This window comes from Fusarium subglutinans (genome assembly GCF_013396075.1).
Source record: "Fusarium subglutinans strain NRRL 66333 chromosome Unknown NRRL66333_c0000041, whole genome shotgun sequence".
NCBI lineage: Eukaryota > Fungi > Ascomycota > Sordariomycetes > Hypocreales > Nectriaceae > Fusarium > Fusarium subglutinans.
This window is the reverse complement of record NW_023502104.1, coordinates 133,979-147,611: the sequence shown is the minus strand read 5'-3', so window position 1 is coordinate 147,611 and position 13,633 is coordinate 133,979. Positions and strand designations below refer to the sequence as shown.

General features: G+C 48.1%; 5 protein-coding genes across 5 annotated transcripts; 3 read left to right on the top strand and 2 right to left on the bottom strand.

Annotated features, from left to right (window-relative positions):
* Positions 1-215: 215 nt before the first annotated feature.
* Positions 216-606, top strand: FSUBG_4523 (uncharacterized protein; the record flags this gene model as incomplete). Its single annotated transcript, XM_036682522.1, has 2 exons — positions 216-349; positions 405-606. 2 exons carry the CDS (start codon positions 216-218, stop codon positions 604-606), a joined length of 336 nt encoding a protein of 111 aa, XP_036539938.1.
* Positions 607-648: 42 nt separating this feature from the next.
* FSUBG_4522 (CMGC SRPK kinase) lies at positions 649-1,629 on the bottom strand (the record flags this gene model as incomplete). Its single annotated transcript, XM_036682521.1, has 3 exons — positions 649-981; positions 1,028-1,377; positions 1,431-1,629. 3 exons carry the CDS (start codon positions 1,627-1,629, stop codon positions 649-651), a joined length of 882 nt encoding a protein of 293 aa, XP_036539937.1.
* Positions 1,630-3,163: 1,534 nt separating this feature from the next.
* FSUBG_4521 (Extended synaptotagmin-3) lies at positions 3,164-4,768 on the top strand (the record flags this gene model as incomplete). The annotated part of the gene is made up of 4 exons (XM_036682520.1): positions 3,164-3,224; positions 3,283-3,557; positions 3,615-3,686; positions 3,737-4,768. The coding sequence occupies 4 exons, from the start codon at positions 3,164-3,166 to the stop codon at positions 4,766-4,768; spliced, it is 1,440 nt and encodes a 479-aa protein (XP_036539936.1).
* A 557-nt stretch (positions 4,769-5,325) lies between these two features.
* Positions 5,326-7,982, bottom strand: FSUBG_4520 (serine threonine kinase; the record flags this gene model as incomplete). Its single annotated transcript, XM_036682519.1, has 5 exons — positions 5,326-5,678; positions 5,745-6,037; positions 6,127-6,338; positions 6,468-6,668; positions 6,723-7,982. 5 exons carry the CDS (start codon positions 7,980-7,982, stop codon positions 5,326-5,328), a joined length of 2,319 nt encoding a protein of 772 aa, XP_036539935.1.
* Positions 7,983-8,856: 874 nt separating this feature from the next.
* On the top strand, positions 8,857-13,229 carry FSUBG_4519 (NACHT domain protein; the record flags this gene model as incomplete). Its single annotated transcript, XM_036682517.1, has 7 exons — positions 8,857-9,171; positions 9,233-9,371; positions 9,518-9,760; positions 9,812-9,991; positions 10,132-11,776; positions 11,827-12,536; positions 12,586-13,229. The coding sequence occupies 7 exons, from the start codon at positions 8,857-8,859 to the stop codon at positions 13,227-13,229; spliced, it is 3,876 nt and encodes a 1,291-aa protein (XP_036539934.1).
* Positions 13,230-13,633: the final 404 nt, after the last annotated feature.

The window sequence follows — 13,633 nt, the reverse complement described above, 5'->3', positions numbered from 1 at the left end:
ACATGGCTGAGAGGTTGAAAGAGGCTTCAGCCTCCAGGGCACAGATGTAATAAAACACCAATATGATGACTCAATGAGTTAATGAGTAAACTTATTGGCAGCTTCTGGATGGTGTATAAAAAGCCGCCCTGACCCCTCATTGCTAGAAGTCGCCAATTGACCGTCTTTCAACATCAAACAACCAAAATTCAGAGATCATTCTGCCACCTCTCAACATGAAGATCAGCATCGCCCCGCTCGTTCTCGTCGCTGCGCTGGCTGGTTTTGGAGAGGCGTATACCTGCACCGCTCGCTTTATGTATTGCGGCCAAGCTCTCCTGGAGGCTGGTGAGCCTTTTGCCTCTTCTACGTTAGTCCAGGTTATCTCTAACAAGTATCGTAGATGCTTTCAAATACTTCCCCAGGATCATGGCAGAACTTAACCGCGCGAGCAACCGAACATATTTCAAAGAGAAGCATATCTCGGAGACCCTCTTCTATTGCCGTCCCGACTCCAAAGGAAAAGTCCCCGAAGGGAAAATTCAGTTCTACAAGTACTGCAAGAATGGTTGCAAGAGTGCTGACCAGTACCAAATCATTGGATTCAACCAGACCTGTGTCGAGTAAGGCATCTTTTATCTGCTGGAGTTTGGGGTTATGTTGAAGTAGTTATTGGAGCCAAGGCTCAGCTAGAATATCGGTTGGTGAGGTCCTAAGTGATGGCTCAAATTTCATCAGCCGCGCAATAAGCTTCGCTGCAGCTCTTACTTCGTCCCTTGTGAACTCCGGATGTTTGCCTTTATCGAAATAAATCTCTTCCATCCAACTTTGCAGTGTCCAGGTATCCTCCTCATCCGATGCTTTACTTCTCATTTCTTGCCACTTTAAGTGCCATCTTGATGGTAAATCATCGTCAATAAGCTCTATCATTTGTTGAACCAGCATTGGGGAAGTCAACATGACAACGTCAAACGGGGGCTGCCCAGTCACAAGCTCGAAGATCTGTGCGTGTTAGCAGATGCAATCTTCTTTGCCAGGTGGTACTTACCAAACATCCTGCGCTCCATAAATCTACTTGATTGTTGAGATGATCTCCAAACACAATTTCTGGTGCACGTACTGGAAGCGGGGTATGCAATGTCTTGGGCGCGTCGTAGTTGAAGAAGGCTTCACCAAAGTCAATTATCTTGATCGATGGGACTGAGAGGAGAGTTTGGACGTCCTTGTTTCTGAAGGACGAAGGTCGGACTAGATGTGTTGGTATATTTGATGACAATGGCTTGCCATCTTGCCTTGTGACTGAGCCCATCTCAGGCTCACCAAGTCTGGCGATCAAGTCTCCTTCGCTGAGTAAATGCAGCCCCGGAATTTCCAGAGCAATATTTCTAGTGCGAAGGTCTATTAGAAAGTTCAGCTTTACCGCTTATCAAAGATTGAAGTGTGACTCCTACCACCATGCCCAATGTCGTTGGAAGTAAGATAATCGAGACCTTGCAACACCTGCCTCGAGATCGACCTTGCAGCGGGGGATGGCAGCCTGCCATCACTGCAGTGGTTGAGAATGACATCTGAAACATTAGGACCAACAAGCTCCAAGACCAAACAATCGTGTGAACCGTTGGGACCAATTACAGTGAAGTGGTCCAACATTTGATTCACGTAACACGACCCATCGTGATTTCTTGGGGTAGCCGCAAGCTCTTGCAAAATTTTAATCTCGTTACTTCTCTTCGCTTCGGCCACTGTGATCTTGATTGCAAAGTAGCGATTGACCCTGGCAAACGATCAGTAAGTAATTGCATTATTCTAATCAAACATACAGCTGGTCCTTGGCGGCCCAAGTGGTAGAGTAGCTGCCCCAGCCAAGCTTACAAGACCTTGATGCTGACAGGCTGTCATCCTAGGCGAGGCAAATGCCTCCGCCTAGCTCGACCCCACGGTCTTCTTGCTGTGCCTCTTGAAGCTATCTTCAGTGCCAAAAGAGGGAATTTTCTGCTGAAAGAGGAGGTTTTCTTCGATCTTCATAGAGGGGATTTCATGACTACCCTCCGGGGAGGCCTGCAGCCGGCTTGCCTTCGGCGACCCTTCGGGGACCCTGCCGGGGGCCTCCTCAAGCGGAGGGCAACCCAATCCGTCGCCTACGGCTCCGGAAGGACCTTCTTCCGACTAACTGACTAACTGATCGGTACTTTGACCTTTTCCCTCTTGCCTCTGATCTTGCAATAGCTTTACTTTTGGGAAAGACCCCGTAGGTCATCTATTATCCAATGGCCGAACTGATCGACTAAATCTGACCAATGGCCGAAGAGCAAATTCCTTGGCAAACCTTAAACACCTCACTTTAAAGAGGCAAAGCCGGAAGGTCCCCTTCTCACTACGTTCAAAAGTCACTCTTCAATTCGGCTTTGCCTAATGAAGGACTTTGTACCGTCCATCGCTGAGGGAATCGCCTAATGTAACGGGATGGTAGCCACCTGGTCGATAGCGGTGCAATGATTCAGCGTCAATACTACATCTGTACTCTGGTGGTGGTGTTTGACTGGTGTGATATTGACGTACGTGGGGTTGCTGAAAGAACACAGCAGCAATTGACGGAACCGATATTCGTTTCCATGCCACCCTCACGACGTTCGCATTAACCACCATCATTCCCGATCTCAATATCCCTTGAACTACATTTATTATGATCAGCGAAACCTCGAATCATCTCGTCGCTCCAGTGGAGGTCAAGTGTTCAGTGACAATCGGATGATGCGGCACATTTAATCCCTGTCGCCCAACCCGCACCCGATATTTTTAGAACCTCGCCCAGAGTCACCCAAAAATAAGGTTGCAGCTCAAATAACGGACCAAAAGCTTGGCAGAATGCTTAATCTGATCAAGAATTATTGATATAATCGTTTCATCTGTAATTCATGACGCTGATTCAGCTGGTCTAGGGGCAAGTGAACAGGATATTCACCCCTGTCAGGCGTGACAGCGAAGCACAAATGACGTCAGGGCGTGGTCTAGAGCTTTAGGTCCTGCATCAGAGTTGGACTGGACCTCAAACTGTCGGGCCATTCACCTCCCAAACCCCGCAGAGCTTCACCTTCAGCTGCATCGTCATCATTATTTATACGGCGTCTCACTCTCATACTTTCGACTTTTCCCCTCCTCCTTCTCTCTCATTTCACTCGCCAAGATGGATAACATGGCTTCCCTCAAAGATACTCTTACCGCCTCTGGAGGCGCGGAATCTGCCGGTACCTACGCCCCTCGACTCCTCATGACGTCTCGAATTATCCCGCTGACTTTCTCCAGGATTCCTCAACGACATCGTCGCCCAGCTGTGGCCCAACATCAATGTCGCAGGCGGCAAGATCATCAAAGATGTCGTCGAGCCCATGCTTGACCAGATGCTTCCAGGTCCTCTCGCGAACCTCCGCTTCGTCAAGCTGGACTTTGGACCTACGCCCATCAGATTCTCTAATGTTGACGTGCACAAGACCGAACTCGAGGGCATCAAACTTGATATGGACTTGGATTGGGATGGCAAGTGCGATTTCGAACTTGATGCGTCAATGGTGCCCAAGATTGTGAGCTCCGTCATCGCTGGCCTCAATATTATGCGTTACTGATTATTGGTGTAACAGGGCATCGAACATGTGAAGATGAAGGGACGACTCTCCATTCTGCTTTGCCCTTTGACAAACGTTATTCCCCTGGTATGAGCCTCCGACTCCGCTGCAATATTCGGCGCTAACATGATCTACAGATCGGAGCTGCTCAGGTGGCTTTCATCAACCCCCCAGAGCTATCTCTTGACTTCACCGATGCCGCCAACATTGCCGACTTCTCCTTGATCGACAAGACCGTCCGAAAGGTCATTCTCAACATTATCTCCTCCATGGCCGTCCTCCCCAACCGCTTCCTCGTCAAGCTCGACTCCTCCAACGATTACTTCAAGACCTTCCAGCCCCACCACGGTGTTCTCCGCCTCACCATTGATAACGCCACTGAGATTACAGGCGAAAAGAAGAGTGGCGCCAAGAAGCTACTCCAAAAGCTTATCAAGGATATTCCTGACTGCTATTGTGATGTCAACGTCGGTGCTGAGGGAGAGTGGCGAACTTCGACTATCAAGAATAAACACGACCCTCAGTGGAACGAGACGCACGACTTCCTGGTTACGGACTACGAGCAGCGTATTACCATCGATGTGAACGATGAGGATCTTGGCGGTGATGACGATATTGGTATCGCTACGACAACCGTCAAGCAACTTCTCCTGAATGGGGGTAGCCAGACTCTCACCCTGTCTCACAAGGGTCAGCCCCTTGAGACTAAGGTGACTATTCACGGCAAGTTCTTTAACTTCGTCGGCGAATCCAACAGCATTTCCGCCAGCAGCCAAAACGAAGGCGAAATCTGCGGTCTTGCCACCGTCCTCATCGCCAGCGTCAATGGCCTCAACGGCCAACGCGACGAGCTCAAGCCAAGCGTCAAGGTCACATGGGGCGACAAGGAATTCGTCACTCCCGTCAAGAGCTACAGCCCTGGAACGGATATTTTCAACCCATCTTTCGACACGGCGTTCCGATTCCCTATTACTGCCGAGCAGCTTTCTAGCCCGCACAGCTTCAAGCTTAGCCTGCAGAATGGTACAAGCGAGCAGGGATCGGTCGATATTCCTTTTGATAGCGTGACGGGTGCTGATGGTATGAACCGTGAGGAGGAGTTTGATGTTGGATCTGGTGCTACTATCCGAGCTCGATTTTCTATCCGTGGACTGCAGCTCGCTGAATAACTGGGAATTGAAAACTGGACGAGGTCACTGATGCATGATGCTGTACGCATTCCCTAGTATGAAATAGCAAGCAATGAAGTATTCATTTTTAATCGACAATGAATCTGACTATTAAGGAGTGATGGGAGAAATGAAGCGCAAAGGTGTCACGAGCCTTACCTTCAAAACTGCCCCAGGTGCCTCTACTGACCTAAGTGATATAATAAGCGATATCGCGCATGTTAGCTAAACTTACAATGCATACAAACCCCAGTAAACCTTTGTTACACCCTACAGCAATTTACGAGATCAGCTCCTTAGGTACTTATCTGAGTGCTTGTCCTAGAGCTTTGATGCTTTTCAGCATTTTAGCACACTCTACTCAAATTTTAGTCAAAACATGTTCAAATTGCGGTGTAAAAGAGCGGAATCTGGCTGTTTAATGACAGACTTAAGCCAGTGATAAAATACCAAAGCGTAACACAACAGCACACCTCAAAACCCTCTAACATACCACCAAGAAAGCTAAGCTTCCCGGCGTTAGCTTGATGTACATCCAAGGATGTCAAGAGGCGCTTTCAAAGGTCCTTGTCGCCCTCAAAGCCCGCCAGAAGCTGGAAACGGTCCATAAAATCAGACGAACCATTGAGGTTGGAGGGAGCACTTTCTCCGGTCTTCTCGTGACCTGCAACAGTTGGAATGCCGTAGGCGCTAACAGGACCTCGCACAGTCTCGTCAAAGGTCCCAAGTTCCTTGACCTGCAGCTCGAGAAGTTTGGAAGCTGCGTTGACTGTGATGGTGATCCCATTCTCCGCTAATTTGGCAGCATACTCTTCAGCATCGCGATTGCGGAGATAGTCTTTGTACTGAGATATTCCGTTCGAGCTTGTCGAGTTGACCGTACTCAGGGAGGTGGTGTTTGACTCGTGATCTTAATTATATGGTTAACATGAACCAGAATAACAAGGGCTCCGTGGCATAGACTGCAAACACTTACATGGCGAGATGTTCTCCAGCATGCGATTGAAGTTCGGAAATACGATCCGGTGGATATCGAACCATCGGTCCTCCTCACTTTCTTTCGATGACTTCCTCTTGAGGGAACGGAGTCGAGCAGCCTGTTCTCTACTCAACATACCATGAATTGCCTCCGGCTTCCTTTTGGGGCATGGCGTCTCTTGATGCTGATGAGCTAGAAGGAGCTCGTCTGTTTCGAAACTGGTGTCGCAGCGGCGGCAGATATGCTTGCCTCGGTATTTCTTTGGAAGATGGCAGCGGAAGAGATGTTCCCTACTCTAAAGTTAGCATGTCTTTCCTAATTTTAGGTAAATTTAGGTGAACTTGGATTAACTTAGTTGAATTTAGACGGGAAAACATACTTGACTTTGTTTACATCAATCCATCCCGGACCTTCGCAAGCTCGGTGGTGGACCGAGACCAAGATGCCTGCCTTGTGAAAAGGGCAGGCAAAACGAAGCTTCAAGCCAATTTGGGTCGCAGCGTCACTAAGGCTTTGAGTCGTGGTGTTGGTATAATAAGTCGCGTCGACCGTTCTATCGAGCCGCTGCCTGGCATTCTGATTCGTGTGGACCTAGAGTCAGTTGTTAGCGAAATACTCCTTGCCGAGAAACGTGGAGCAGTATGAGAGAGGGCCTGCATATGTGTGAGTTAGTTGACGACTTCACACAATCTTCTACCTCAAGGAAAATGGCTGTCCTACCATTTTCGTATCACTATTTCGAAATTCAGAATAAGTTGGATCATTTTCCAACTTGCTGCACATTTGCGTCAAGGCGTCAAGGATCTCCCGAGCCGACATTCTCTTGCTCATGTCAACTTGGAGCATCCCTTCCAGAACGATATAGAGCATGTCATCAATGAAGAAGGACGACCGAGAGTTCTCACGAAGGGATACGAGCAGCTATCAACAAGATTAGATACTGTCTGAGGGTAGGCAAAGGTATACGGGACTTACTCTTTGCACCTCAGGCTTGAGTTTCGCCGTGAGGCCCAATCGATCATCTTGCTTCAGCCAGAAGAAGGCATCTCGATTAGGGCTGCCGTCTTCTTCATCGAGCCGAGCTCGGATCAGCTTCGCAATTCCGGCTTTTCCGTCATAAAACCAGACGATGGCTTCCGCAAATACACAGCCGAGGCTCCAGATGTCATAGGCCTGTGTAATACTCTTGTGGGTGTCGATTTCGGGAGCGCGGTAGACTGGTGTATGTTTGAGGCCCTTGGGGAACTGTTTCTCTTCGGGTGCGAGGAAGTATGAAGACCCAAAGTCCGTTAGAGCTAATACCGTCTGTCTGTTGTCGGAACCAAAGCAAAGAATATTCTCTGGTTTGATATCGCCATGAACTCCATTTTGCCCATGAACAGTAGACAAGGCATCTGCGAGCCCTCTCATCTGACCTCCAAGCCACTCAACGGTACGTTTGTCGTCCGATGGTCTGGGATGATTTCGCCAATACATAGCGAGATCGCAATCAGCCGATGGGAAGACGAGGTGGTACCTGCTTTCCATCCGGTAAGAGGCGAGAAGACGGACAATGTGAGGATGAGGATCGTGCACAAAAGTCAGCCTTCGATAAGCGTCTCGCTCGCGTGCGTAGTCCTGATATGTTCCACTGTCTATCTTCTTTACAGCGAAGGTAGCCTCTCCTCTCCCTTCACCTCCATAGCCACGCGTACGTTGTAGGCAGACTCTGACTCGAGATACTTGCGATGTCCCCCCAGACTTGATAGCCTCGGCTTCGTCGAAGATGGGCCTGGAAGAGCTTCCGAAATCGTAGAATGGTGGGTCAGCCTTGTCAAGAAGGCAGGGATCATCCACTGTAATTCCAGGAAACAACAACTGCCTGCTAGTCCACCCGGGCTCGAACCTTCGTCGAACTGTCCCACAAGTTGCCGCTCTTGGTGACATTGTACCACTGTCTTGCCAAACCCCGTCAGGCGACTGCATAGTACCATCGAAGTGTGCGACAACTATTTTGGCAGCTTTAATACTGGCAGAAATGATGTTGTCGGTTTCGGAGACATGCGCCTGGGTATCATCAATGGCCTCCGGAAGCGCGTGGGAGGACGAGCGATACTCTTCATACTCTATATCCATCAGAGCACAAAGAAGTGCAGAATCTATGATCATACAATCCTGGCAATCTCCCCAATCACAATTGCTGCATTTCCAGTAGGGGACGCCGCCCGGCGGATCAGGAGGATTCGTCCACAGCATGACGCACTCAAGTGTAATTTATACAAAGCTTGTGGAAGAGAATGTGGTAAAGAGTCGTTGACCTACCAAAGGGAGGACGTCTTCAAGAAACGTCTCCGAGTGAAGATATTGATCCCAATCAGTATGCCAGTAGGTATCTGAAGCAAAAAGTCCCATCGGGGTTCGCTAGATGCTGGCTTAAGAGTGCAAAAAGCGATCAGTCTTGGATGTTGCTTGATAGCATCACCCAAAGTTTGATTGAGTTCTGGAAGATGGTCACTATACACAAGTCTCAAAGTACCACGGGGAGTATTGGTAAGTATACGAACTTTCTGAATAATGCTCAGGTAGTGAATGAAATCCTAGCATATGCTCAATGAGTTGCAAATATGGTGTTTAGTGGAATTTGATAACAAGGTGCAAACTGGTTAAGAAGTGGACGGAGTCTTTCCAGCATCTCTCAAGGACTTTTATGAGAAATGAAGGCTGAGGATGCGAAATTCTGCCCTGCGAAATGGCAACTGAGATATCAGCAGGGTGGTTTAGCGCGTATGAGCTCTGCGCATATGCGTGGATCTCGACACATCTTACTGGCTGCATGGTGTTGTGGCTTGGCCATTTTCAACCCCCATGCAGATTCACAAATCATCTATTCATGACATCAGCTACCAACCATCTTGCCCGTGAGCCATCACCTACGCAGTACTCAGGCTGATTATAGGTGGCGCAGCACAACCAAGCTTTCCAATCGCTTTTGCACTCGCCCGTTCAAGTCAGCCTCTGGACCGACTTTCTTCATCAACACCTTTACATCGCTATCAGCCCTAGCATTAACATTCTTAAGAAATCAACAGGCACTCACTACAAAGTCCTCCTCTAGTCTGGCATTAGTAGTATGGATAGAAAAAGCCTCGCCAGCAAGGAGCCTTACGAGATTTTCCGAGAGGCGTGCCATGAGTTTCGAAGTTCACTAACCGAGAAAGACAAGACGCTCTTCAAGGAATTCTCCGATGCAAAGTCAATGCTGAAAGCCATCAAGGAGGATGCTAAATCTCACCCTGTGCATTCCTCAACACTGACTCAATGTTGCAAAGGGATCAACAGCATTGCAAACCGTTTATCGCCATTTTTCGATGTCGCTGGTCTGTTTGTATCCTCTCACCCTGAGTTTGCTGCCCTTGCATGGGGATCTCTACGACTAGTCTTTGTGGTGAGTGTTGGGCAATTTGCTGGATCTGGACGGGTAGCTGCTAATTATCCGTGTTCTGCAGCTAGGCTCTAATCACGCAAAGTTCCTGGAAAGGGTTTGCGATATGTTCGAAAGCATGAGCATGGTCTTGCCTGCATACGAGGAATACGTATCAAGACTCCGCTCGAGACTTACTGCAAATGGCCGTGAAGGCTGTACACGTATTTTTAAGACTTTGGCATATATATATGCCGATCTCATTCAATTTTGCTTCGAAATGTGCAAAGTGTTCACAAAGAAACGCTCAAGTATGCCTCCATAACCCATGAGTTTCAATCACACCATACTAAACTAAGGGCACGCGTAGGGCTATTGATGCTCCATAGCTCGTTCGCATACTCCACGATCTGGAGGCCTTTCAACATCCGATACGATGATCTCATAAAGAGATGGAAGGATCATCGAGAGATATTCGAGCTTGAAATGTCAATCACGGCAAATTTTCAACAATTTGAGACAGGCGACCGCGTTGATGAGTTGCTAAAACGGGTTGATGGTGACTGGGGAGCTAAAACGTCATACACCAGAGATCTCAAAGACCTAGACATTGGTTGGTTACTCCCCGAGACCTGGTGATGAACTCTTGACTTATTCTGTCTAGACTCTCTTCTCATAAGGCTCAAATCCTGGATTGATCCTCCGACATGGGCATACGCACTTGAGAACTCCCAGCACAGGCGATCAGAAAGGACTACTGAGTGGTTTCTCAAACACGGCAAAGTATCACGCTGGCTATCGCAAGTCACTCCTGAACGGATCCTTTCAGCTTTATCGGTTCAAGGTAGGTCATCCTGCTGCATGTTCAGCTTTTCAATCTGATAACGTCGTAAGGCAAACCTGGGTACGGTAAAACCACATTATGTGCCACTCTTATTGAGTATATCCGAACCTGCTATACGAGCTCCTCAACACACGACTCAGTGGCAGTCGTGTATTTCTTTTTCGATCGACAACGGCAAGCTAACTCTACAGCGATGGCTGCACTTAGAGCTATACTTGCACAGCTCTTGCATATGTTCCGGAAGGATGAAGCGATTTTGGACATCATAACTCTGCTGTGGGATCAGAACAAATCGGGGCAAGTGACTGCATCTGGGAGCGAGATCATATCAGCTCTTTGCCTCCTCTCATCTCGAGTTTCCAAGCTTTTTATGGCCATCGATGGGGTTGATGAGTGCCAAGATCACGAAGACTTTTTTGACTACCTCAAAGAGATATGCCAGTATTCAAACTCTGTTTCCGTCGCACTCTTCAGTCGCCCTAGCGTGGCTGTCCCTCAGGATTTGAGCTCCATGCTTCAACACCTTGATCTTACCTCGGCGATGAACTTTGAATCACTCGAGACATTCTTACGGCCCAAGATCCAACAGCTAGCTCGACATGGAGTGATATCTTCAGAGGAAAACAGAGATCAGGTCGTGAAACTACTTGCTAGTAGAGCCAACGGCATGTTCTTGTGGGCTCGGCTTCTGGTAGAATACCTCCAGTCACCCAACCTCTCCATAAGGCAACGTCGTGAAGCCCTCAAGGATCTAAACCGACTCCAGGGGCTCGATGCGCTCTACCTGGAGATACTACGGTCAATTGAACAAAGTACTTGGCAAGCCGCGCGGCTGAACATCACTAGGGCGTTTCAATTTGTCTCATATGCTGCTCGGCCTCTGCATGTCAATGAGTTAGAGGTCGCCATCACAATACCACTATCGAGTGCTGTGAACGAGTACGATACAATTCCAAACTTTGAGAAGGCTTTGCTACAAATGTCTGGGGCACTTATTGAGCTTGATTCGGAGAAAAAGGCTAGATTTGTTCACGTTTCAGTTATTGAGTACTTGACCGATCAATCTCGTCAAGACCAGTCTCTAGATTCAGTATCACAACTCGTCAAGGAACGGTCCCTGGCGCAACGATCATGTGCCTCCTGTTGTCTAGCATATCTGCTGTATAGCATACCAGCAGAGCCCTTGGGTGGCGGCCCACAAGTCGTTGCGGACCGTGACTTGCAGAAGATTCGATATCCATTCCTTGAATATTCTGCGCAGTATTGGGATTTCCATTTCTCTGAATTTCTACTCAAACTACCACCAGTACTGTCACAAGAGTGCGAGCTTTCTATCAAGCTCGCTTCTGACTTTGTTTCGGCCAAGAGAACCATCATGTTATGGATTGAAGCATGCTGTGTCTTTGGGGAAGCCCCTCGAACTTTCTCAAACTGGCCACAACGGACCGATGGCTCCCCTTCTGCTGTTAAGATTCCCATACCTATGTCGGAACAGGCAGTAGCTACCTTGAAAGACGCGGTCAAGAGGCTGCATCAACTGTCTTTGGAGCTCGCGGACCTGAGACAGGAATGGCAAGACGTCCTTCTGGAGTCACCGTATGAGATCTGGGAACCCAGTATTGGAGCATTCCACAACACGTCGTTATGGGAATCAGTTCCTGGCTCTAAGATTTTGGCTCACTTAAGTGACAGCGATAGTGGAACTATAAATCCTATATGTCTCAAATCACTCGTCAGTCCAGACGGCAAACGTCTCGGAATCATAAGGCTCTCCACGGATTCACGGTAAGCATGTATTGACACGAATAATGAAGATCCACTGATAAGAACTCAAGGGTCCATCGTGATGACATAGACTGGAGGATCACATTTGAAGAATGGTCTGTTCATCCCTTTGAAAAGAACTTCGAAGCAGACATCGCCCTTCCGAATTTGTCTCTAGGTCCATTTATCGAGTCGATGAAGTGCATAGACAAGGGCAATGACCACAGATTGCTCTTCGAGCTGCCTCTGGCAATCGCGCCTGATTTGAGCCGCATTGTGGCTCCTGGATGTGTTGCAACAATTAATAGACACTCACAATCCGTCTTAACAAAGAGGAAGTCGCCACATATCCAGCTACTCAATTTCACCCTGACGCCAGGCCCCATGGGCAACTTGCCGTTCGGATTTCCAGTTCGTCAAGTCAAAGATACGTATGCTCTGTTTATCTCCGATTCGACGGAGTTCATCGTGACCATTCATCAGTCCAGGAAGCTTGTCGATATCTCTAAAACATGGGGCAGCAAACTTTGGGTAGCAACCGTATACAAGGACCACGGGAAGGGGTTGGGCTTACCATCAAATTATCGCTATTTCACCTCACTTGCGTTCAAGCCCTGCGAGTGTGGTCTAGCATCGACCGAGCAGTTGATACTGCTCCATCCCTTTCTCCCCCTTGCAGCAATCGTACAGCATGGACCTCTGTTGAAACGCGAGCCCGACGGAAGTGTTACAGTGCACGAGTTTTTGCACGATGTTGTCTTGTGGGGATTTTCGGCCACAGGTTTGTCACTTGAACGGCCACGTTTACCGCTTCTGACTTGCTAATCTAGGTAACGACGTTTTGGATCATGTTGAGAGAGATCATACAAGAATTGAATTCCAAGAGGATGGCGCATTGTTTTACGGCAAGAGGCTTCTACCTCATGGTCCAACGCAAAAGCAGGTTATGGTTAAGAGGAGGGAAGAAAACAAGAGACAAGCATTTGATTCGACCATGGCCACTACGAGTAACTCGTTGGTACAGAGCCTGAATACCACAATGAGAGCAACAGATGCCTCCGGCTTCCAAATTCTTTCTTCGCTGGAGAAAGCAGGCGCAGGTGCAATTATAAGACAGACGCTACGAGAGGATGGTTTTATGGTGCGTCAGGAAATTACCAAGTTGCCAAAGAGCCTTTTCAACATTGCGGATCCGACGATTATACCTCAGGAACGGAACATGGTACAGGTTGTAGTCAACCGAGCAAGTTGTGTTTTTGAACCTTATGAAGTTCATATTGGCCAAAAAAATTCTGCAAAGGGGTCTTCCAGCGCAAAGCTACCCTTAGTTCTTGAGCGACAGGAAGAGACTATACCAACTTATATAGGCACGGGATCTTACTCGCTTGAGAATGGCATGAGGTTTCAGTGCGAGAAGCGCAGGCTTGAAGGGCGAGATAGTGACGCAAAGGCGAATAAACGGCGCCTGCTATAATCTAAGCATCATACTACTGGTAAAATATATAATTTACATTTTGTATATATCATACTAATACTACTCAACATTACAAGCGGGAAAAAGGCTTACAGTAGGTGAGCAATAGTCAGTTTCAATGACCTGCTCATAAGGTGCAGCTGTCCCACAAACGACAACGGACGTCGCACAATCTGAAGATTCAGCCAGTTCTTCAAATGCTCCCAAGAAGGATAGTAAGTGAGAAAGATTTATGTGTCTTCAAGTCGTACTGATATCGAGAGAGGCTCAGGTCGGTAAAGCATGGATCGCTGGAGCTGTTGTTCCTTCTGTGCTCCTTCTTGCTGTGGCTGTTGTATGATCTGGTGGCGGAGGCGGCGAATGTAACCATATTTGATAGGTACTATGGAAGGTTTCAAGGGTAG